The 23,228-nt window shown below is 49.6% G+C and overlaps 7 protein-coding genes across 7 annotated transcripts; 2 read left to right on the plus strand and 5 right to left on the minus strand.

Annotated features, from left to right (window-relative positions):
* Positions 1 to 342: 342 nt before the first annotated feature.
* Positions 343 to 2,658, minus strand: F9C07_2286223 (major facilitator superfamily domain-containing protein). The gene is made up of 2 exons (XM_041286855.2): positions 2,301 to 2,658; positions 343 to 2,183 (listed from the first exon to the last, which is right to left on the minus strand). The coding sequence occupies exons 1-2, from the start codon at positions 2,388 to 2,390 to the stop codon at positions 609 to 611; spliced, it is 1,665 nt and encodes a 554-aa protein (XP_041149182.2). The 5' UTR covers positions 2,391 to 2,658; the 3' UTR covers positions 343 to 608.
* Positions 2,659 to 2,660: 2 nt separating this feature from the next.
* On the minus strand, positions 2,661 to 4,345 carry F9C07_8518 (RGase A; the record flags this gene model as incomplete). Its single annotated transcript, XM_041286854.1, has 4 exons — positions 2,661 to 3,193; positions 3,261 to 3,462; positions 3,517 to 3,555; positions 3,716 to 4,345. The coding sequence occupies 4 exons, from the start codon at positions 4,343 to 4,345 to the stop codon at positions 2,661 to 2,663; spliced, it is 1,404 nt and encodes a 467-aa protein (XP_041149181.1).
* Positions 4,346 to 6,240: 1,895 nt separating this feature from the next.
* F9C07_8519 (putative C4-dicarboxylate transporter/malic acid transport protein) lies at positions 6,241 to 7,611 on the plus strand (the record flags this gene model as incomplete). Its single annotated transcript, XM_041286856.2, has 4 exons — positions 6,241 to 6,707; positions 6,763 to 7,059; positions 7,126 to 7,411; positions 7,465 to 7,611. 4 exons carry the CDS (start codon positions 6,241 to 6,243, stop codon positions 7,609 to 7,611), a joined length of 1,197 nt encoding a protein of 398 aa, XP_041149180.2.
* A 559-nt stretch (positions 7,612 to 8,170) lies between these two features.
* On the plus strand, positions 8,171 to 12,186 carry F9C07_1761820 (uncharacterized protein). The gene has a single exon (XM_041286860.2). The coding sequence runs from the start codon at positions 9,245 to 9,247 to the stop codon at positions 11,759 to 11,761; it is 2,517 nt and encodes an 838-aa protein (XP_041149179.1). The 5' UTR covers positions 8,171 to 9,244; the 3' UTR covers positions 11,762 to 12,186.
* A 425-nt stretch (positions 12,187 to 12,611) lies between these two features.
* F9C07_2235663 (fungal-specific transcription factor) lies at positions 12,612 to 15,138 on the minus strand (the record flags this gene model as incomplete). The annotated part of the gene is made up of 3 exons (XM_041293942.1): positions 12,612 to 13,779; positions 13,841 to 14,535; positions 14,614 to 15,138. The coding sequence occupies 3 exons, from the start codon at positions 15,136 to 15,138 to the stop codon at positions 12,612 to 12,614; spliced, it is 2,388 nt and encodes a 795-aa protein (XP_041149178.1).
* A 416-nt stretch (positions 15,139 to 15,554) lies between these two features.
* Positions 15,555 to 18,108, minus strand: F9C07_8522 (putative C6 transcription factor; the record flags this gene model as incomplete). The annotated part of the gene is made up of 6 exons (XM_041293941.1): positions 15,555 to 16,203; positions 16,344 to 16,688; positions 16,737 to 16,913; positions 16,972 to 17,123; positions 17,172 to 17,771; positions 17,941 to 18,108. The coding sequence occupies 6 exons, from the start codon at positions 18,106 to 18,108 to the stop codon at positions 15,555 to 15,557; spliced, it is 2,091 nt and encodes a 696-aa protein (XP_041149177.1).
* Positions 18,109 to 18,853: 745 nt separating this feature from the next.
* F9C07_2286228 (UTP--glucose-1-phosphate uridylyltransferase) lies at positions 18,854 to 21,930 on the minus strand. Its single transcript, XM_041293940.2, has 3 exons — positions 21,712 to 21,930; positions 21,227 to 21,424; positions 18,854 to 20,612 (listed from the first exon to the last, which is right to left on the minus strand). The coding sequence occupies exons 2-3, from the start codon at positions 21,326 to 21,328 to the stop codon at positions 19,149 to 19,151; spliced, it is 1,566 nt and encodes a 521-aa protein (XP_041149176.1). The 5' UTR covers positions 21,329 to 21,424; positions 21,712 to 21,930; the 3' UTR covers positions 18,854 to 19,148.
* Positions 21,931 to 23,228: the final 1,298 nt, after the last annotated feature.

The raw sequence follows: 23,228 nt of genomic DNA on the forward strand, positions 1-23,228 counted from the left end.
TCACATAATCTTATCTAAATTTACCCACCTGGTCGAGTGAACATACCCAGACATGAAGGTAGCTTTCTTCCTCTATTATATGCTACTCCACGAATTTAGGTTGGTAAAAGTCATCTAGAAGGGGCAAAGACACAGAGTTCAGGACAGTCTTATGGGGACGAGCTGAAGAGTACAATTGCCTGTATCCGTACTGTTTTGCTGTAGGGGTGGACTTTTCTATTCAAATGTTAAGGCTGCCTTTAGTATGATATTCACACAGCCGAATCTATGTCTGGGATTGGTACACTGTATACAGGGTAGGGTATTCACTTTCCAACTATTAGTTTGCTTCTGAGGCATTTGTATTTTAGATAATGAAAGACTAAGCATCTTCAGAACTGGGACAACTACTATAGTTTAAGTGAGACAAGGTCTCTGCTGCATTGTGTAGCGCTTGAGATAAATCTACCTAGTTAAAGATCTCATAAAACCCCCAGAGCCCCTATTATTGAAAATCCATCGTGAGAGAAAAGTATACGTTATATGGGGCGATCAACCTCTATGACTGACCGATCGTCCTGACAATGTAACCTGTACATGGACACGGAATAGATGAACGAGAAGAAGATCTATAGACTCGACTTCCCTCTCGTTTCGTAGGGAATAAGCAACACCAAGAACCCTGCAACTAAGAACAACACTCCACTCACGTACACCGGGCTGGTCGTCTGTACGGTAGCGAAGATGGCGATAATAGGGGCCAAAATGCCTCCCACGCGATTCGCGGCACTGACCAATGCATTGCCCGTTCCGCGGTCTTTGGTTTCGAACATCTCCGGGGTGTACGCGTACAGCACGGCGTACAGCAGGCTACTTGTGAAGCTGTAGGCACAATTCCAGCCGAGAAGTGCTTCGGAGGTTGACGCCGTCGTTGATGCCAAAAGAAACGTCCCTGTCGCGATGGCAGCGAAGGTGAGGGTCCCCTTCCGGCCCAGACGGGGGAGTTCAACCATAGCGCCACCGACAAGACTACCGGGAACGCCGACAGCCGCGATAATGAGAGAGTTGCGGTAGGTGGTGTAGGTGGAACCGTCGCCAAATTGGACGCCCCGAGTTTGTTGGAGGTAGGGCAGAAAGGCATTATAGAGGGGGAAGCCGAGTCCAATAAGAGTCCAGATCAAGATCATCAAGCCGGTAGACCAGGCACGCAACGGTGTGTTGAAGAGTGCCCTGACGTGTGAAAGACTGAGGGGCTCCATCAACATGCGCATCTGATCGGATGTACTGAGACCCTGGCGCGGGGCATGCTGTTCGTCTTCGAGGGTTATTAGTTCATCCAGACTCTCTAGCGACAGATCAGACGTCTTTCCGTTGCGGCGGGCAACCTCGTGGACTACAGTCACGGCTTCGCGATTGCGACCCTTGCCCATGAGGTACTTCGGGGATTCGTAAAGTGTGAAGAAAAGGCAGCGGACGATACACATGAGAAGGGCCAGCCCGCCCATGGTGATCAGGAAATACCGCCAGCCCATGTTGTTGTCCCTAGTGCAAGTTTCTGCCGACGCACAGGTCAGATTGCCCAGCAGTGGCCATGCAACCAGGTTTGCCAGTAGCTGCGCCAGAGCCCAGTTAACGGACAAGACGGTCAGCAGGTACTGATGCGATCCCGGCAGGAACTCGAGAAAGATGGCCGAGTCCACCGGTAAGTTTCCCCCCACGCCGACCGACCACAGAGCCGCAAAGACGCCGACCGCCGCGAATGTAGGTGACCCGGCAGCTGCCAGGCCAAAGACGGCGGTGATGCCGATTGTGAGATTGAAGGCCCATCGGCGCCCGAAAAAATCGCAGCTGAAGCCCCAGAAGAGCGCCCCGATCAACAGCCCGATATTCTGGGCGAGAGTCAACAGAGGCGGTTGAGCGACGTTGAATTCATAGGATATGGGTACGAGAATGAGCGAGGTGACAATTGGCCACAAATTATCGCTGGCCCAGCCAAAACCGATGACGGCGAACAGCTGCCACTGGTATCGGCCCATTCCGATATCCTGAAGGGCTTGGTTCAGTACATCGGCGTTGGCTCGGTAAATGGACGTCGCAGCGCCATCGTACGACGGTGGCCGCGGCGAAGGAGGAGGGTCGGGTTCGTCGAGTTTGGGCGTTGAGTCGTCCATTGTAGGGAGAGGTGTATAGTCTATCATCGATCTCTAGAAGGCGAATGAGTAAGGCAAGTCACTCGGGCAAGCAATCGCCCTTAAGGGCTGATGGCACAAGCACATGAAGATGAGAGGGAAGAGGACAACGCTGGGTACAGAGGGTCCTACAAAGCAAAATGCACGACTCACGTTACTTTGAAGACGCATCTTGGTTGGTGTGGTATTAAATGACGGAATCAGCCGCTTCGATGGTATCATTCAAGGTGGATTGGATGCTACTCTTTCATCCGCTGGAGTTGCAATGCAATGTGAACCAGGAAATGAGGTGGGCTACGTCGGTGACGGTTTAGGCAGAATTAAGGAGGAAAAGAGAGCAATAAATCACGTAGATGATCTAATAGACTCCACATAGATTGAATTCACATCGATGGTACAAACAGAGAGTACTAATAGATAGTCATGTACTAAGAAAGAGTCGACTATCGTCCCCGCAAGAGAAACTCCACCGACACTTAATTAAGGAACTAATTAGTGGGACCCGCGACGGTGGCGGAAACGAGACGCCGTGGCGGATGATGTGGCTTTCGCGGCATTGCCTGAGGCAGCCCCCGCCAGGGCACTGTAGGGCGTGGCGCCAGGGAAAAAGGACGTGGGTATAGTGGGGATCGGGATCGAAGCGTCCGTTCCGAATGCGGTGCTCAAATCATTTGACATGCTGCTTGCCTCGTATCCCGTCGGAGCCGCAGTTTCAGTGATAACCGTGCTATAAGAAGACGTTCCATCACCATCCTGCAGACAAAATCCGCTTCCAAAGCCGTTCTCGCAGCTGTAGGTCTGTTCATCGCCCGATTCTGTCCACAGTGCAAAGTCATCGATAGTGATATCAGTGCAAGGTGCCTTTTCAGCACACACGACCTTAATCGGCCCTCTTGCCGCACCATCTTCCTCAGTACCCTTCCAGTTGCGCACGGTGATGTTGTTCAGCTGCACACCGTCTCCCGATACAGTGCTCATGCTGCTCCATTCACCGTCAATGTCCAAGGAGTAAGCATTACCATGACCTAGTACATCCCAACCACTGCTATTAGTATATGACTCTACCGGTATACGAATAAGACGTAAGCATACCGATAAAGTTCTCCAATACCAAGTTCGAGACACTTCCACTGCCGCCGTTGCTCTTGATCATGTACATCTGGTTAGACTTCCATGTGTAGACGTTGCGGTACACCACGTCGCTGATGTTGGTGTCCGCACCCAGCGATCCCATCGCGCAACCTCCACTCCAGTTACAATAGATATTCTCGACCAGAATGTTCTTCGCAGGACTCTGTACTCCAATTAGTGATATAGGCTGTTGTACAGAAGATGCAAGGAAACCAACCTTGACCGTGACACATTCATCCTTGTTCGTGACCTCAACCTAAACACACATACCGTTAACCGCAATTTCAAGTGAAGTTAAAATAAATAAAATAAAATAAAATAAAATAAAAAAGAAGAAGGAAAGAAAGAAAGAAAACTTTGGTCAACGAAGAAGCGCTCAAGAGGAGGGAGAAAAAAAGTAGGAAATAAGAACATACATCATGGACCCAAACATTCTCACTCCAAATATCAACCCCGTCCAAACCACCGGAATCACCACCCCGAATAGCCATATTATAGATCTCTGCATTCTTACACGTATCCAAAGAGAGGTGAAAGGCTGGAGAGTCAACAAGTGCAACATCATGGACCGAGAAATCTGTCACATCATAGAATCGCAACAACCGGGGTCCATTTAGACTTCCATCCTTGTGGAATTCGTATCCCAATCCCTGAATCGCACCCTGAGATGTACTGCTGAAGAATTCAAAGTCCGACGAATGTTCAATCATGAACAGGTTGCCGCCGTCACTGCCAGTGCGGTAGATAATGCCGTCTAGCTGAATGGCGGAGGCTTTGCCCCCGGACAGCTTCAGCCTGGAGGACATAGCATAGTCACCCGATGGGATGTAGACAACGCCGCCCTCGGCGCAGTCATCCCATGCCTTCTCAATCGCAGAGCCGATGTCGGTCTCCTTGTCCGCTTTGGCGCCGTAGTCTTGAACGTTACAGGTTTTGGTGCTCGCTTTGGAGCTAGAGGAGGTCAGGGGACCGACATGGCCTGAGAGTTGAGCATTGACCAGCAACGGGGAGAGGAGGGCGAGGGAGATAAGTGATAGAGAGTGCATTATGACGAATTTTGGGCTCTGTTCAAGTTTGGTTCTTTGGCTCCGATACGACAAGGGGGGTGTTACTAGATGCGACCCGGATGTTATCGACTTCAAATACTATTTCTACCCTGTGAGTACAGATATAACCCCTACAGGTCACTACTCCTGAGTCCTGACAGCCCCATCGAGATCCTTAACATCATGCAACGGGATATTAAACGGTACCAGATCAGAGATGAAATGTTTGGAACATATCCCCTGTTGTGACAGATCATCTCTCGTCTAACATCGAGAGCGCGAATACTCATCTATATGAAACAATAAAATGCGTTGGGAAATGCTTAGCGTTTGAGACATGAGTCATGGCAAAAACAAATGCTTTCAGAGGTGTAAAATCTCACTGCCGATATTGATGCCGTTGGTGGATAAAGGAGGTGGATCCTTCACTGCTTCACTTTAGGGTATCGGGGCGATGATCATGTCGGCGCTGACGTGCACGGGGCTGTTCGTCGTGTCAAATGGGCCGATCAGCGGGATCTTTACACAGCACCATCGGGCCGAGGAGTATATTGGGTGCAGAGCCTATAATGTATAAAGGGGTAGTCTCCGTCGGTTAGATCTAGACGTACTATAGTACCTCTACTATGTATGTAGGTTGAGTAATGGATTCACCAACGATCTGTAAGCGAGATTAAGGAACGGTCGATCACTTTGTTCGCTCTTTCATTTAAAGGCTTGCAGAGACTATGCATAAGCTGTCCAACATCATCTGAGAACATTGTTATGTTGCTTGACGAGGCAGTGTAGCAATTACTTGTTATTCAAATCAGCGAAGGACTAGAAGCTTGGGCGGCATTTTTAGCGGATCTAGAGAAACCAATATGAGATGGTAATTTGAGCTGTTTGAGGTGTTTGAGACACTTTATACCTAAGAACTTGGAGCTATACATGGACTAGTCTCATTGAACAGATCGTAAAGTCTCGCAGTGGGCAATAAGGGCTGGTATCAGCATGTCAAATTCCCATGTGTGATTGCGCGACTGGATACTGTAGATTAGTGAGAATAAGGTCCTTCAAGCCCTTTAGGTTTCCATGCGCAAAACACCGTCTGAAGTGCTAAGATATGAGGTCAATGTTGTACCTCATAAGACACCTCTCCTGGTGATTTGTATATGTCTGTATAACTCAATCGAGGGTGGGGAGATGAACCTCGTCTGAATACTTCCACAATGCGATACCACGTTAGCAGGAAAAGAGGGTCTTCATGGGAACCATAGCAACTGTGACTTTGAGAAGGGCTTCTTAACCACAGGTTAGGGTAGCTGTTTATTTCAAGAATAGGAGATTCTGAAAGGTAGTGGCTCTTCTAGGTACGTCTTTCTCTTCTCATTGGCTTAGTGCGTGTCCTATACACCACTATTTAGCGAATGGGAATGCACCAAACGTTGCAAGGAAATACAAAGCCAAACAACCATCTGATTACACACGCAAGACCCTGTTTGCTAGGTTCCTCCCCTTATTACTTACATTTAAACATTATTCTTTCTCTTTATGTTAACCTCGTTTCGTGGTTCCCGCAACCGTCACCGATGCTCTCGGCCGAGTTGTTACATATGTCTCGGATATGATTATCAAGTAGAAATTAAGAGTGAATAGCAATGACTCACAGGTTAAGCTGTAGAGATAAAAACGGGGCATTTGACCTGTCTGTAGCTCTATGAGATAAGCAGACACTTTAGGTCCAACGTCAATGATTATTTTAGGAAACGGGTGGCAACGGATGTCTCCCGAGTCAATTAAACTCTCCAGCAACCCTGGTCCCTCACCCAGGCATCAAACAGCTCACTGAACATCGGCAAGTCGAGTTATGGAATGTCCAAACGGAAGCTCGAGACAACCCCAGCTCACAAAACATGATCTGGGATGGAGGAGGGTTGTACGCAATTTCACCCCTTCGTAAGCCTCAAATCCTCTCCGCAGGGAGAACGTTCTTATTGAACCTTGGATACAGGTGGTTTTCAGTCACGATGGGCACCGGCATTGTGTCAATCCTACTAAATACCCTGCCCTATAATGGCGAATGGCTCTACTGGATCTCTGTTGTCATCTTCGCCTTCAACGTCCTTCTCTTCGCGATGGGATGTGTTATCACTGCACTCCGGTACTCGTTGTACCCGGAGATTTTCACTGTGATGATAACCCATCCGGTTCAGTCTATGTTCCTGGGGGCATTTCCAATGGGCTTTGCCACTATCGTTAATATGTTTTGCTTCGTCTGCGTCCCAGCTTGGGGTGAATGGGCCAAGAACTTCGCCTGGGGGATGTGGATATTCGATGCCGTCCTCTCAGTCATTACCGCCCTCTCGTTGCCATTTTTATTGTACGCTACAAGCCCCCTACAAATAGCGAGTTGGCCGACGCTAACTGCATCCCAGGATGGCCCATGGAGGCGAAACGCAACTCTCATCCATGACCGCGGTTTGGCTCCTCCCCATTGTCAGTTGTGTCGTTGCCGGATCTTCCGGCGGAATCGTGGCGGGTGTTCTGTCCAATCCGCAGCATGCGCTCTGGACTGTCATCGTTTCGTATGTCCTGTGGGGAATCGGACTTCCACTGGCCATGATGGTCATGGTAATCTACCTACAGCGACTGACTCTGCATAAGATTCCGCCCAAGGCAGTGATTGTCAGCGTATTCTTGCCTCTAGGCCCGTTAAGCCAAGGCGGTTTTGGGTAAGGGCACATTCCCCCCCCCCCCCCCCCCCCAAGCAGAGCACACGCAGATTGTAACGTTTGTAGGATTTTGAAACTGGGTAAAGCAGCACGCACTATTTTCCCTCAGACGCACACACTTCAGGCATCATCTGGCGACGTCTTCTACACGGTAGGTTTCCTGGTCGCCTTGATTCTCTGGGCCTTCGCACTTGTCTGGCTCTTTTTCGCCCTGGCTTCCATTGTCCGGTGCAAGAGCTTTCCGTTCAACATCGGATGGTGGGGGTTCACCTTTCCCTTGGGCGTCTTTGCCACCTGCACCTGTGAAATGGGCACAGAGTTGCCGTCGGAGTTTTTTAGAATTCTCGGGACAGTATGTTCTCGTTTCCGCTTCTTGTCGATAGGTTTCTCACTAACGTCTGGTAGATTGTGTCGCTTTGTGTGGTTGTATTATGGGTTGTTGTGAGCGTTGGGACACTCAAGGGAGTGGTATCCGGACAGTTGTTTGTCGCGCCGTGTTTGGCGAACTTGAAAATCAAAGAGGAGGACAAAGACGTGACCAGGGCTGCGTAACAGATCGATAGTGTACAGTATATTATTATGAGTCGGTTGTAGTTCCTTTTTTTTATTATATTTTTTGGCGCCCGATCGGGGTAGGGTGAGAGTTGTATACTACACACAATTAGAAAAAGTGGTGGGTAGAAGGAATATTTGGATAATATATATTTTCGTAAATTATTCCTAATGCACATTCTCAAGGAAAAAAACAAGATTAAATTAGACTACCCGGGAAGATAAGATTGCGTTTATTATTGTTACATTCTGGTTCTCGAATTTAATTTCTTGTTATTTTATTTTATTTGTTAAATTAAATTAATTTTTTTTTTGTGTGTGTGTGGGTGTGTGTGTTGCGGTGGTGAAGGTTTCCAGGATCGTGGATGATGCCTTCACACATCAACCAAGGAAGAAAAAAGTCGAAGAAGAAATGCACAATCGAACCGGACAATATGCTAATATAAGCTTAAATGAGAGATTGGGATCTTATAGGCGGGAATGGTCTGTCAGTGATATAATATGGGGATTTATTTTGAATTGTTTTTATTTTATTTTAATAAATAATAAATAATAAATAATGGAAAATGAAAAAATAATAAAAAAAAGTATTTATTGATTTATTTTAATTTTGATTTTAGCCCATAGGACCTTATTCTTTAGTGCAGACCACAACCCTTTTTCTGCTCCCGGGAATCTTTTTGTTTCGAAAAGAGAGTAAAGGAAAAAAAAGAAACATTCATCTCGACCCTGACACCTCTTCCGGCCAAGATATCGCAGATTCCCTCCGCCGGTTCCCTCAACTCACACGTCTTTCGTATTTTTGTCGCGACCGCAGTCCATCGAGTGGTGTGGCTGAGCGATGAGTGGCCAGCATGGCCATTCATCACGTGATGCGGAGGGAAGCTAAAAAATTAAAAATTAAAAATGGAAATTCAAAATTCAAAAATCCAAAAAAATCGAAAAAAGGGCGAAAAAAGAACCACGCCGGTGATCTTGCGATCCCAAACAAATCATCCGCTTGGCTCTTCCCCAGATTCCAGGATAGCTGAACATTTCTATCGAGTTTACGTCGGAAGAAGCCCATTTCTCCTTGGGGAATCACCGTGTGCTCGTCCTCTGCTCCTTTGACACCTTCGCAGGTGGTTCGGGCGCAGTGGGTTTTTCTCCCCTTGTATTATTTTTGGGGGGTAATTTTCTAATAATTTTTTTCCCTCTTTTTTTTTTATTTTTTTTTTATTTTTTTTCTGCCTTCCCCCAACGACTTGCGCCACGGAGCCAACCGTCTGCCGTAGATTCTCAGCCTAAGGCCACCACCAATCATTCCCCCATATCATTTTCTCAAGTGCAAATTGCCGACTCTCCACGGCAAATCTCCCTCCCCAACTGATACGCGCTCTGGGTGCGCGTCTTTCTGGGAGAGTTCGGTCAATTGCTGCGAGGTGATCCCGTTCTGTGATTCCCGGTGGATCTGGATTTAATTCTCCAGCCGTCAGTTACCGATTGGGAGTGTCCGTTCACCGTGCATACCGCGTCGGGACGCGGTGGTCACATGTTTGCTATCTGAAAGTCTGACGGTCCATCTAAAAAGAAAAAGAACACTTAGATAGCGCGGAAATTATTTAACCCTCCTTGGGTTCATATCACCGCCAAGATGATGGGATATGGAGGTCATTCGTTTCACCAGCAACGGCAAGCCCAGCAGAATGCCCATCCTCAGCAGCAGCAACATCTCCAGTCCCCGTCGATGGGAGCCGCTGCTGCAGCTGCGGCTGCCACGCATCAACACCATAACAGTGGTATCGCCGGGAACAATTCCCTTCTGCGCGGTCAACAGCAAGCCGATCTTACAGCTCATTCTCCAGATCTTCGCAAGATGACTCCATCGTCGTCAGCGCCGCTAGTAGGAATTCCTACGGCCGGTAATTTCGCTTCCTTCCCTGGCCAATTCCCGCCTCAGGGTTCATCCGATCTGCTATCTCGAGGTGCCGAATCAGTGGGTCAGTTGAAAGACCCTTATCTGTCGCTGCAGAACTTGCAGAGAAATATGAATCCCATGGCTACTTTTCGCGGGCATACCGCAGCGGCCATGAACGCTCAGGCAGCCATGTCGCCGCACGCGCATGCCATGGGCTTGTCGTCGCCGCAGCAGTCGATAGACCGCATGCAACATGCGCAGTATCAACACCGACAGACGACGCATGCCCATCCGGCGCAAACTCCCACGACGGCGTCGCCCATGTTGGCTGCGGCTCAGCCCCAGCAGCAGCATCAGTACCAACAGCAACAGCCGCAGTACCAATCGGCACAGCAGCAGGCGCAATATCAAGCAACGCAACAGGCGCAATATCAACCACAGCAGCAAGCCCAGTACCAGCAAGCCCAGCAGTCTCCCTACCAACAGGCTCAGGCCCAACCTCAGTATCAAGCACAAGCGCAACAGTCGCCTTACCAGCAGCAAGTGCAGCAAACTTTCCAGCAACAGCAAGCTCAGCAGGCACAAGTCCAGCAACAAGCGCAGCAGTCTTATCAGCAGCATGCCCGGTACCAATCGCAGCAGGCCCAGCGCTCGCCATATCAATCACAGGCCCAGCAGCACCCGTTCCAACAAGCTTACCAGCAGCGCCAATATCAGCCGCAGCAGCAAGCCCAGTTTGCGCAACAAGCACAACAACACCAGCAACGGCCACCGCAGTCGACAACGCCGTCAACCATGGGGGGAAGTGCAGAGCTCTCAGTCCAAGAGCCAGAAGCGGAAGAGACCAAAACCAAGCGACGTCCGAAGCAAGCCAAGGCGACTGTATCTCCTGCGATATCAGCGAAACAAGTGAATGGTCAACCACCAGCTGTATACGCCACAGATGCTCAGACTCAGGCTCATGCCCAGGCACAAGCTCAAGCTCAGGCACAGGCTCAGGCACAGGCTCAGGCCCAAGCGCAGGCCAAGGCTCAAGCGCAAGCGCAAGCGCAGGCTCAGGCTCAGGCTCAGGCACAAGCTAAAGCGCAAGCGCAAGCTCAGGCACAGGCTCAGGCTCAGGCTCAGGCCCAGCAACAGCACCAGCTCCAGCTCCAGCACCAGCAACCGCAGGCCCAGCAAACCCCGGGACAGCCTCAAGCTCCATCACAGGTCAAACCCGCGTCGGCAGAAAATACCGGGACTCCTAAAAAACGAGGTCGTCCCCGAAAATCCTTAGTCCCAGGAGAAGAAGGCAAGACACCGAAGCCTAGAAAGACTCCATCCAAAGCAGCAGCAGCCGCCGCCGCCGCACAAGGCAACAGTGCGACTCCGACCTCAGCTGCTAAAGCTCCAGCTCCAGCGCCGGCCATGGCCATGGCCCCAGGCGTACATGGACAGGTTCAGGCTCCCCCTCCCGCTGCGCCTGGCACCGTACTTAGTGCAGACGGCACCATAGTACCCCAAAAGAGACGCCGCGGTCGTCCGCGCAAGTCCGAAATTGACCCCAATGCCCCGCCAAAGCCTAAGCCTCCCCGCAAACCAGCCTCATCGAAACCATCCGGTACAGGACGTCCTCGTGGCCGTCCTCGCAAGGCTGATGTTGCTGCTCGACAGGCGGCAGCCGAAGCCGAAGCGCAAGCCAAGGCACAAGGCCAGCAACCTCCAACACCAAGCCAGGGTCAAGCTCAACCTCAAGCACAGCCCCAGCAGGCCCATGTTCAACATCAACATCAACATCAGCATCAACACCAGCACCAACACCAGCACCAGCCGCAGCATCAGCCGCAGCCCCAGGCTCAATCGAAGGCTCAACCGAAGGCTCAACCTCATTTGCAAGCTCAACCACAAATGCAGGTGCAACCACAGATACCAGCGCAAAATCATATGCAAGCTCAGCCTCCGATCCAAGCCCAATCAACAATGCAAGTTCAGCCCCAATTGCAGGCCCACCACCACCAGCTCCAGATGGCCCATCAGCACCACGCACAGCACCATCCGCATCCACAGCAGCATCCACACCATCCCCTTTCACATGCGCATCAGCACCAGCACCCTCAAGTTCAGCAAGTTCAGCACACACATCACGTGCAACATGCGCACCAGCATCCGCATGTACAAGCGGATCCAATGGCCCTAAACCCAGCCCAAAAGCGTGGGCCACCGTCTCTAGACGATGACCCACGCAAACGAGCCTATATCATGCCGCAGATGTAAATCGTGCCCCCAACCCGTGGAAATAATCGCTACTCGCATTTCATAATCTGTTTCTCCGTTAGTCGACAGTTCCCAGAGCAACACATGTTTCTTTCTTCTCATCTCCTGTTTTCAATCTATATCTGTTCCATTCTGTTGTTCCAGCGTACCTACGACGATGGTTTCTTCATTCATATTCATTATTATCATACTCCTGTTTCGTTTCCTTGCTTTTATTCTTATCAACCAATTAAGCCAATGCTCCCACACATCAATCAATGCTAACGAGTTAATTTTTTCTTCCCGCGACGAGTTTGTCTTCTCTCTTTTCCATACTGTTCTCTGAATTCTGCTTTTTCTCCATCTGGTTCTGCTCCTTCAGCGTCAGCTATACGTATTTACTTACTTTGTCCGCCCCAAATCTCCCCATTGTTTAAGCTGTTTTGCCTTGGTTGAATATTGACTTACTGGCTAGTTTATGTTTATTGTTAGTTGAATTTACCTCAAGTGGATCTTTACTATCATTGTCTATGTATTGTGTTGTCTGTAGGGTTTGACTGGGGGGTGCGTGGGGGACATGTTCGGTTTGTGTACCTACCATAGGGACGCGGGAGATTCGGAATTATATTGCTTGACTTCATTTTCATTTCTACACAATTGATATCATGGCAGATCTAGTAGTCAACTTAGGTTTAACATTGATATTAGTTTCAGGTCTACAATTTAGTGAACAGATTTCCATAAAGTCATGAATACGTGCCAAAAAAAAGGGGGGGAAAGAGAAAAAAAGAAAACACGGACACGGGTTCATTTACTAACATTCGAAGGACTCCAAAATCCAAATAACTCACTGGCTGAAGATAAAGAAAGCTTAACAGATTTCTTCCGGTCCATCCGCCATCATCCAGATAGAGTCGGTATGGGAAGGCAAGGACGCCCCATCCGGCAGACCGGTAAGATCGAGGCCCAGACGCGGCGCGATCCGGCGGATGAAGCTATCGCAGAAGAGAAAGGCACGGCGGGCAGCAGTGTTGGTGTAGCTCATGGTGTGGAGCCAGCGGATGACCTTTTTACATGCTTTAAGCATGGTTTGAGTGTTGATGGGTGGGGTTGCTGGACTTATGGGCTTGGTATCCTTGGATAACTCGGGAATAGACCAGCAGGATAGTCCGAGGAGTAGGGCGGTGTTGGCTTGCATTAAGTAATGGAGGATCGTCCACCATGGAGACACACGTACCAACCAGTGGATATCCGGTTCTTCGGGGAGGATGGAGGTCAGGGAGCAGGCGGAGCGCAGGCAGCTGACGGCCATCTCGTTGCGGAGGTCAGAATGTGTGGTCTTTCCTGGCTGGGATGAGGTGCTTCCTTTCAGATTGGCATGAGTGACGCACGGCCGGCAGAGTGTAATCTTAGCACTGTAAAAGTTGAAGGCAAGGCATATCCGCTCTCGCTGGAAGGGATCATCAGCTGCTGGTGCGTGAAATCTTTCGCTATGTGACTCTGTAAATCGAAAAGCCTGGGGAAGTTTGGACAGCCACGTCTCCAGGGTCTTGCCGTATTTTCGTATGCGGGGGTGAATCCTGCCACTGGGCTCGCGTAAAGCTTGGATGCTGTAGACTTTGTTCATCACGGCTTGAGTTATGCTCGTGAGGTCCACCAGGCAATGAAAAAACACAGATGGGGTGGGCTCGCAAGTCAGTAGCCATTCGGCGCTGGACCGAGCCTCCTCTTCCGTTTGAAGTAGTGTCAGTTTTAGGTGGCTTTCACGCATGGATGCATCCTGGAAAAGACAAAGAACCTCCGGTTTACAGAAATCGTCCTCCTCAAATGGCACTGGAAGTGGCGTGGAGCTCAGGTTCTCACTGACACAAGAGACTCGGCCCGTGACGGACGTAAGCTGATGCTCGAGAAGATAGATAGACCACCACAGGCGGCTTCGTGCTTCTTTCGACGTGTAGTGTGTTCGACCATCCACCAAGCGAAGGTTAATTCCAAGTGATAAAGCTGATCGAAGTGCCATACTCGAGAATTTGAAAGACCTAGAAGTGTTAGTATTGCTATCCCAAGGCACGCATCCTCGCAGGTTGACTTCCTACCTACCTATTAACTTGACCCATTGACAGCAAGTACAAAGCCACTAGAAACTCCACTTGGATTTGTTGTAAATCTGCATGTTCAAAGAGCATATTTCCGCTCAAGGCCAACTTCCTAGCGCGGTTCAGGTACAGCACATCATCCAAATCCCCGCCCCCTGCGTGATCCAAAAGATGTTGATATCGACAACCTAAAGCGAAGACCATATTCAGAATGGCAAGCCATCTCCGCGGTGGATTCGACGGTTGGCTAAAGAATTGTCGATATTGCGCAGAAAAGATGCTCTTCCGGATGACCATGAATGCCGGATGCACAGACTCCATAAATGCGGTAAAGAACTGGTCTGCTAGCTCTTTTGGTGGCAGCGCGTATGCATCCACGCAATCCATTAATGGGAGTTGAAGGTCGTCGAGATGATAGCTTACTGTTGTAGTGGGGACGTCATGCCTCTGTTCCTGCGTAGAAGTAGCTTGATCCAGCGCCATGCCCGAGTCATCGAGGCCTTGACTACGACCTTCAACCTCATCCTCCAATCTCTGCATCCAGGATATCTCAGAGTTCTTCCCAAAAAATCCCATGGCTATCGACTTCTCATCCCGATTCAAATCCTCATCTATCAGATCAATCTCATCCAGGGATCCAATTGATGAAGTTTCGTCACCTGAGTCGGAATCATCATCTGCAGACGATGCCTCAGAGCCCTGTACTTATTAGTAAACTGTCCTATTCATCAAGCGAGGCCAAAAGATTGACAGGGGTACACAGACGGTGTTACAAACCTGTAAGCATCTTCTGATTCGCCTTGCGAGAGCACCTTCAACTTCCGGCTCGATCCCTTCCAGTAGCTTCTCATAACGCTGGACCTTCTTCGCCAGCACCCCAAGCAGTTTCTGATCTCGGACTCGTTTCACATCTAGATAGGAACAGCTCACATTATGCTCCACACATTGTTTACAGGCCGGCTTGTTTCCATCGCACTTGATTTTCCGTTGACGACAAGGTTCGCAAGCGCGCGCGGATCGGCGACGCTGGGACTGGCCACTGATACCTGCAGTCCGCGGAATAGCCACCTTCGGAATCTCTCGTGAAGAGGACGATCTGGAAGACTGCTGGTTTGGAAACGGAGGTCGGTCCGTGTATGGCGGTATGGCGTACGGATTAAAGCTCATCGCCGGGAAGCTGCCAGGACTGGAGCCCCAAAGCCAATCGGAGGACTGAGGCACCGAGAGATCGAACCCCGGGCCTCGATTGCTCTCCTCGGCGGTCGGCAGATTATAATAATACAGGTGAGAATTATTTTCCATTGCCAGATGATACAGTGGCCAATATGAGTCAGGAACGGCAAGGGTGTAATCGTCTCATGGCGACAGATGAACAGCTTTCGTTCTGCAGGGCTTTTCAGGTCCTCGGTAACAAGGCACGGACCGCAATGACCTTGACTGGCTCGACCCATAAGCTTTGAAGAGAGGATGATGTAGTCCAACGGGAGATGAACAGCCAATGATGTCACCACCCGAAGATCACGGGAAGAGGACAATCAAAACTATTCTTACAAATATATAGAGTGATATAGGCAGTAGACATGCTGAAACAAGAATGTTCATGGTTAAAATATAGAATAAATGGGGTAGTAGATACTGTATAAACTTCAAGTACAGGATATATGTAGTTCTTGGTTTGGAAACCCCCCCCCCCCCCGGGTTGACCACAAAGTTAGCATCTATCGTGCCTCTGGTCGGTACCTCTCCGGAGCTACTTCATCCTTCCCTAAGCTCAGACTCTCATAACAATCGAGCATGTCGAAGAGTGTGTGATCTCCCTCTCCCGGGATGCCATGGTACCGTTCGTCCTCATTCAGCTTCTCCAATCCCTTGGCGTAACCATCCCATCGAGACGGTGATGAGATATCTTCAGTGAATAGAGCCTTCAGTTCATCATTAACAGTACTCGAGCTTGATGCTCGCTTCCCCTGGCCTTTGGTCAGAACAGACTGTCGGAACAGATGGAAGAGATTCCTCCCAAGCTGAGAACGGCTGGCTAAGCTTATGAAGGCGCTCGTCAGTGATAGGAAGTCTTGATCCAAAATGTCAAAATTGGCATGATCCAGCATCGTGAATAGAGCCAGATTTATGGCATACAGCGCAAAGTGGTGTGCACGACTCATGCCATATTCCCGCCGATAGAGACGTGTCAACGCGGAAATTGCACGCGCCGAAGATAGGATATTCTCGAGAGCATCGAATTTCGAACGTGGTGGGCTAAGCCCGGGTGGGCTCTCGGGCGTTTTGGGAGCCTCGGAATCAACACTTGACACATCATCCTCGGGCCTCCAAGAAAATAGATTGATGGTCAAAGTATGATACCTCATCCTAATGTAACAGTCAGCATTGACATGGTGTCGAGGGTGAGGTGACACAGGGCTTCATCATCGAGGATCTGGGGGTTAAATTGACAAGCGCGAGAGGGAATTTGCCGTGCTCAATATCTTCGATGAAAGATATAGGCGTACCTTAGTAATATAATATATGGTGGTGGTTTGTGATCTGGGTTGAAAGTATCCGGTAACCCCTGGTGCCATCGTCGAAGCCTTTCATACAGTGCCTCCTTAGTGCGGCGTTGATGATATGCGGAGAAAGAGGAACCATTGATTGCATACAGTTGCTGTGAGATATCACGGGCAATCTCACACAGGTTGCATGACTCGTCAAAGTACTGACTAAGAAGGGACGGCCGCGGAGCGCGATGGGAAGGATACGGAACCCACAGAGCCATCTCATCCATTCGAGCTCTGTCAGGCCGATCCAAGTTGACTTTGTCAATGAGACTTGGCCTTAAGAAGTCGGTGTGGACGACACTAATCAAGAGATGAGAGTTACCCTTCCGGTATGGTAAGATGACTTACGTATCTATATGGAACAAGCCCCAGGCGGTCCGCTTGATAGAAACATCCATATCATCCGTGAGCTGTCCAGAGCTGAACTTGAAGACTTTAGGGCCAATTAAGCCTAGCGACTCGCCCGTCCATATTGCTTGATGGAGCATTTTATAGCCCAGGTCATTGTTTCCTGATATGGAATACCTTTGTAGATGTTAGATAGCAAGTGCCAATGAAGATAGCGGATGAGCTGACCGCGAACCTTTCATATAACAGAAGGGTACCTTGTAGGAATGCCAGACTCAACTTTGCGGGCTCCTCGTCTCTTAGCCGTTCGGCCTCGGCGAGAAAATCAGCGCCCTTAGTTACGATATCGCCCGGATCCACGTATGCCTCTGAGTAATCCGAAAAATGCTGCATAGAATTAGTATGTATCCACAAAGTGATGGGCTTATCACATACACATGCATTTGCAAGAAGTGCGTTGACCAGAAATGGACTACAACACTCCGAGTTGAGGTCGCCCCTGGCCATGTCTCGTAGGAACACATCACGATCGAGAAAGGCATGAAACGGGAAGTCCCAGGTGAAGTACAGGGATATTAAGTGCGATACAAGATCTGCATCCTCAGTAACTGTAGTCCATGGCTTGGCGGGAACTCGGAAGGGCACCTCATCGCATAAGTAATGAATGTCCATGACCTTTGGACGAAAGGACGGCCCGGCCCCCTCAGCATTGATAACCCGTCGAACATCCTCCAACTTGCGGACAGTGACCTCGTCCGCACTGTCGGTACCCTCCATCTGGGCCAGCGCCTCGTCGATAAATCCACGCATCTCCTCCGCGGTGGCATCCCTTCGAATAATGTCCAACAGCCTGAGGCCAAACGATTGATCATCCGCTCGCATCACCCTCAAGAGGTCATTGAGCATGTCTCGGTGATAGCTGAGCTCATCTGCGGTACGTTTAGCGGCTACTCGCCGGCGTTGATCTAGGGTTTCATCGAAGATGCACTGTCGATTGAAGGCTCGACAATTGTCACACGGAGGTACCCCGGAGCACTAAGTCACAATCTGTCAGTAGCAAACTCAATTTCATTTCTTGGTTAGGAAGAAAAGAGTGGCGAAAAAGAAATCTTATTAGTATTGCTAATAACAAAAGGGAAAGAAAGACGAAAGGATCGAGACATTCATGTGGAAACATGATGCGCAAGTAAAGTCCACAACATACTTTCCGCTTGGACTTCTTACAAGCCAAACAGGCCATGGACACCCGCTTCTTTGAGGGGTCCATCGGTGTGGTCCGGTAGTTTTCTCCAGGCGGACTATCACCCGGGGGCAATTCAGATTTCAAAGAAGGTCCCGGGGCAATTTGACGGTGCGCTGACTGTTCGCTCATGGTGGCGGCGAAAGCATACAATAAATAAACACAGCCAGCTCAACTCGTTCGCCAACCACTCGCCAGGGACCCACAAAGCAATTGAATAGAGTATGGTGAAGGCGAATTGATGAACATCGATGAGTCTTATACTAACAAACACAGTAAAGTCTGCCATGTGAAGAGGAGTCCAGAACAAGAAGACGGCTCCAGGGCTCCGCAAGACACGAGTCCATAAGCCCCCCTCCTTGCTTGTACTGAGCCCGAGTTGCCTATGCATGACGTACAGGAAAACGTTAGAGGCGTAAGGCAGTTCTGGTTATGGCAACAGGAAACCGTGTCCGAACCCTATGGCGTCCATGGCCACATCAGGTGCTACAGCAGCCACATCTTACAAATCGACAGGTCAGAAGACCAGGCTCACAAAAAGAACCTCGGAACTCCTTTACAGCTTTTCTCGTCGTTTCAGAAGGCATGGCGGGCTGACTGGGAGTGATGGACATAGCGAAACACCCGGAAGATAGTCCCGCGATCTTGCACGTGATGGGGGGTCCCGAATGGGACTGGAGCAATCATGTGTTGCCAGAAAGAGGCCGAGTAGGTTTTTGAGTTAAGTCGAGGGGCCACCGTACCAGGAAAACATCCTCGACCCTAGTATCTGGGGACATTGCTTACGCGGAAGAGACACGCTGTGCGGGTAGGTAGATCCTTCGGCGTCCCATCGGGCCAGGAATGCTTTGTTAGAAATCAAGGAAATCAAGAGGAAATACTCTGTCCAGACAAAGTCAAATAGAACTAGTAGTTGGAAGATAATAAAAAGATTATGGACAATACTAAACTAAGTTTTGCTGCACTCCCCAATCGAAACCGTTGCCACGAATGCGCCTCCCAGACGTTCAATCAACACAGGATATATGTTAATCAGACCCAAAATCCACATAAGGTAAGAAACCCCCGCTTCTAAAACAGATCTATCTGGCCTTGCAGACACCTCCTTCTGTACCAGCCCAGCGAAGGGCAAACCGGAGAATGATGCAAGCCGATGGCAGTCTAAGTGTAAATTAATGCTCCAGGATACGCAAGCTTCCCTGGACAACACAGTTCTCCAGTACCGATCCAGGAGGCACATCGATGGTGCTACCCTCCGTGGCGACAATGATGACTGTGCCCTTCAGAGTAACATTGCGACCCAGGTTGACGGCACCGGTGATCGTCAGGTGGTCGAGCTCAACGATACGGGGGATGCTGGGGATGTGCTTCTGGAAATCCGAAACCTTCTTGAAATCGGATCCAAGCTTGATCACAGGAACACCACCGAAGCGGTTAGGGTCCATGACCAACTGACCGTGCTCCAGACGGTAAAGATCCGACTTGACCAGCAAGAGATCGGAGCATGTCTTCACGGGCAGGAAGCGGCGACGAGGGACATTCACACCGTGGCCGTTCTTGAAGTGACGGATAGCGGCACCAACAGCGGTCTCAAGCTGATAAATGGCCTGGTCGGCGTCACCCTTCTTGTCAGCGGGGATCGACTTCTCGTTGGCGATGATCTCCATCTCAAGCTCGTTCTCCTCAACAACACGCTTGATAGCGCGGAGACTCATCCAGATGTTGTTCGTGTTGAAGTACTTGAACTTCTTGATAGACTTGAACTCGTTGACGTGCTCCTTAGGAACCTGAGCGATTTCCAAGAGACGAGCCTTGCCCTCGTAGTCGATGATAGTACCACCCTTCACATCGGCCTTGGTCTTATCAGTCAATTCCATGATGTACTCAGACTCGGTATCAACCATGTGCTGCAAGATGCGAAGGTCGACCACAGCACCCAAGTTGTCGGCGTTGGACAGGAAGATGTACTCCACACCACGCTCCAAGAGCTTGTCAAGAGTGCCAGAGTTGTACAGGGACTCAAAGACATCACCATGGCCTGGGGGATACCAGTCCTGCAAAGGTGCATCAAAGCTCTTAGGAGCGGGGAGAAGAGAGTCCTTGATGATACGGGGGTAGCGAGACTGGTTGAAGGTAAGGATATCAACGTTGTGGCCCTGGTATTTCTTGATGATGGACTGAGTGTCCTGGTCGGTGTTGAAGGAGTTCATCAGGACGAAGGGAACGTTGACGTTGAAAGTGCGGTTCAGGTGCTCGATCTGGCGAACGGACAGATCCAGGAAGGACATACCCTCACGGACCTCAATGACTGACTTGGGGCCAACGCAACCCATGGAAGTACCCAAGCCACCGTTCAGCTTAACAACAGCCAACTTGTTCAGGAACTCAACCGAGGCCTCGCTGCCCAAGCTCTCATAGTTAACGACCTGGGAAGGCTGGGGTGGAGCAATGCGGTCCCAGTTCACTTCGTTGCCCTTAGCCTTGTCGTTCAGAAATCTGCGGAAGAGGGCGAAGAAGTTGTCCATCTCAGCCTCGAAGCGCTTGCGCTCCTGAGGATCAGGGACGGTCTCTGAGAGGGCATTCAGAGCATTACGCATCTGAGAAGCAGCAACGCTGGTCGATGCATTCTCGAACGCCTGAGGGAATCGGCCTGTTAGCATGCAAGTCTTAAACCACGACATGACAGGAGTTCGGCGGATGTCAAAGCAAAAAACGACTTGTAAAAATCCAAAAACAACCCGCAACCTAGAGGTGCTCCAGAAGTAAAGATAGCTATAGAAACTAATGTCCTGAGACGAAGAGAAGGTCGCAAACGAGTGATAAAATCAAAGAAATTCAGATAACGGTTCAGGGGAATCCGGTATACGTTTCAAGGAGCACAGGATAAGTGTTGAAGATTTTCAGCAAGGTAACACAGCAAAATACAATGTACGCTTTCTCTGAGCAGAAAAATGTGCAAGGGAAATGCGTGCTTTCAGTAGTAGGGATATGCGATGCTAAGTATACCAAGTCCATGCAGGCCACCATTTAAGACAGGTTCATATGCCCATATGGTCAATAAGCAAGGCAAGGTAGACTTCAAGTTGCTTAAAAGCAGTTGCAACCCATCCGCGCCCCGGGTCCTTCCCCCACAGTATTCTGCAGGGTCGCAACCCAGCAGCTAAGGAGGTGTGCATACAATTCAGGAAACCACAGGCCAACATGCGCAGTCGCAACTCCAGACGAGTGTCATGAAATCCACAAGACTTACCATGTGAGACTGAGACTTTCCGTGGTGCTTGCCGAAAGAGCCAGCGTTTGAGGTTTCCGTGGCTGGAGCTCTGAGGTGGGTAGGCAAAGCTTTGGCTGCCATTGTGTGTGTTATGCGGGGAGAGGTCTTCGATCAAAAGGTAAGAGAAAGAGGACTATGGCAGGAGTGCTCAAGTTAAAAGGGGCGATAGGAGGATTTCTGTTACGGTCAACACCGTTGGGATTAGCTTTAATGGAGCTTCAGAAAGCTTAAGAGTGGGCGTGAGGAGCAAGCAAGAATGAACACAAAGGGAAGGACGAGCCAAGAGGACACGACACTTGATTTAAGCGGACCATTGGGGACCCCGAGGAGGGTTCAGTTGCCACGCCAGAGAGCGTCGATCCTTTCGGAGGAGAGGAATGGGTTTCAACCAGGTGCCGTCGTTGGTACTCGTCCCCAACGGCAAATGGTGCGACAGGCCTGAGGGAAGAGGGGAAAGTACTTACGTGGATGAGAATGACAGCAAGGATGGAGGGAGAGAGAAGAGCAAAGGATAGTTTGGGCAAATAAAGGAAGAGAGAGAAGAAGATTCAAAAGCAAGCAAGACAAGGAGGAAGAAGAAGCTTAATACTGTTCCTATTGGGTTGGTTTGGTACCTTAGGCTCCCCTTTGTGATGGTTGATTGATTGATTTTATTATTATTATTTTAAATTATTATTTTATTTTTATCGCCTTTTACAGAGTAAGAGCAAGCGGAGGGGGTAACCAAGTGGGGTTTGCAATTCAAGGGGACCAAACCGGTATCAATACAGAGCGGTTACCAGCCCACCACTGGAATCCGGGAGGCGGTGACGGTCCACTGACCGTACGAAACCAGTAAATGCAGACACATTCTTGTTTTTTTGGTCTGCCAAGTGTGATACCTTTACCTATTCTTAGCATCATCCGTACGTCAATACCAGGACTGACGGCCACTGCATTGTTGAGAATTACACAAGTTCAACTCGAGAGGAGGAGGGGTAAAACATGACGACCGACTATTGAAGTGTACTGTAAGTGGTAGTATACTGCACATGCTATATATAATACCTATAATATGTACATCTGCAGCTGATGTTGGTAGATCCCAAGGCAAAGGTCGTCATCCATCGTCATCTGACATTGGGACTCTCCTTATTCTAGACCGAGCATAACCCCCTTTTCTCAGGGTTCGAATTTACTAATGTCCAGAGAGTAATCTTGAGAGTTCCCCACTGCCTCGTCACTTTTTGAGCCATCGTAATATTAATTAACCTTGCAAGTTGCCCATCGAAACTTCCTCGTCTGTTCCATACAATCTTCGCCATATGATAGGAGGAAGCACGAGCACTTTCGAGAAACTTCAGCCACTCAGGAGTGGTCATGGTGCTCCGTGCCCTACTATATCCCCTACAATTGTCCAATCCCTCTTGACACGTCCCGCAGGCCGACTAAGTAAAGTCGCAGCAGAAAGAGGCGAAAGAGAAAACGTGAGACATCCCCAACACCGGCCTTAGTCCTTGAACCCGTTTTACGCACTATTGACGGGTGTACTCCGGACAGTCCAATGGTAGGTCCGATCATTCCATCCGGTTTCTGTTCCCTATCTAAAAAGCGCTATCAACTGCGATTCCACCAACGGATCACACGGCCACCAACTCATGAATCGCCACGCTTATTTCGGTCTAGTCGTCGCTCAAAGTCTCAGTTGACATGCAGGATACTGTGATCGTTGGGTTGGGATTTTCTAATTTTACCGTGCCCATATCAGTTATTTCCCGGTCTGGGCCCATATGTATTATTAACTTCTAAGACCCCCCCACTTAGGGTACCCATACTCCATAGGGCTTGTAGATGGTAGTTGCCGGCGTCGACTCCTTTTGTCGTGAGACTTGATTCAGATTCGATTTGAAAAGGGAACGAAGACCATTAGGAAGAGGAGGTCACCCCTCCCCCTCCCCCAAAACTGGACAACTCATGCGGAGGGGTCCTTGATGCCTGATAT

The sequence above is a fragment of the Aspergillus flavus genome, chromosome 6 (genome assembly GCF_009017415.1).
Source record: "Aspergillus flavus chromosome 6, complete sequence".
Taxonomy (NCBI): domain Eukaryota; kingdom Fungi; phylum Ascomycota; class Eurotiomycetes; order Eurotiales; family Aspergillaceae; genus Aspergillus; species Aspergillus flavus.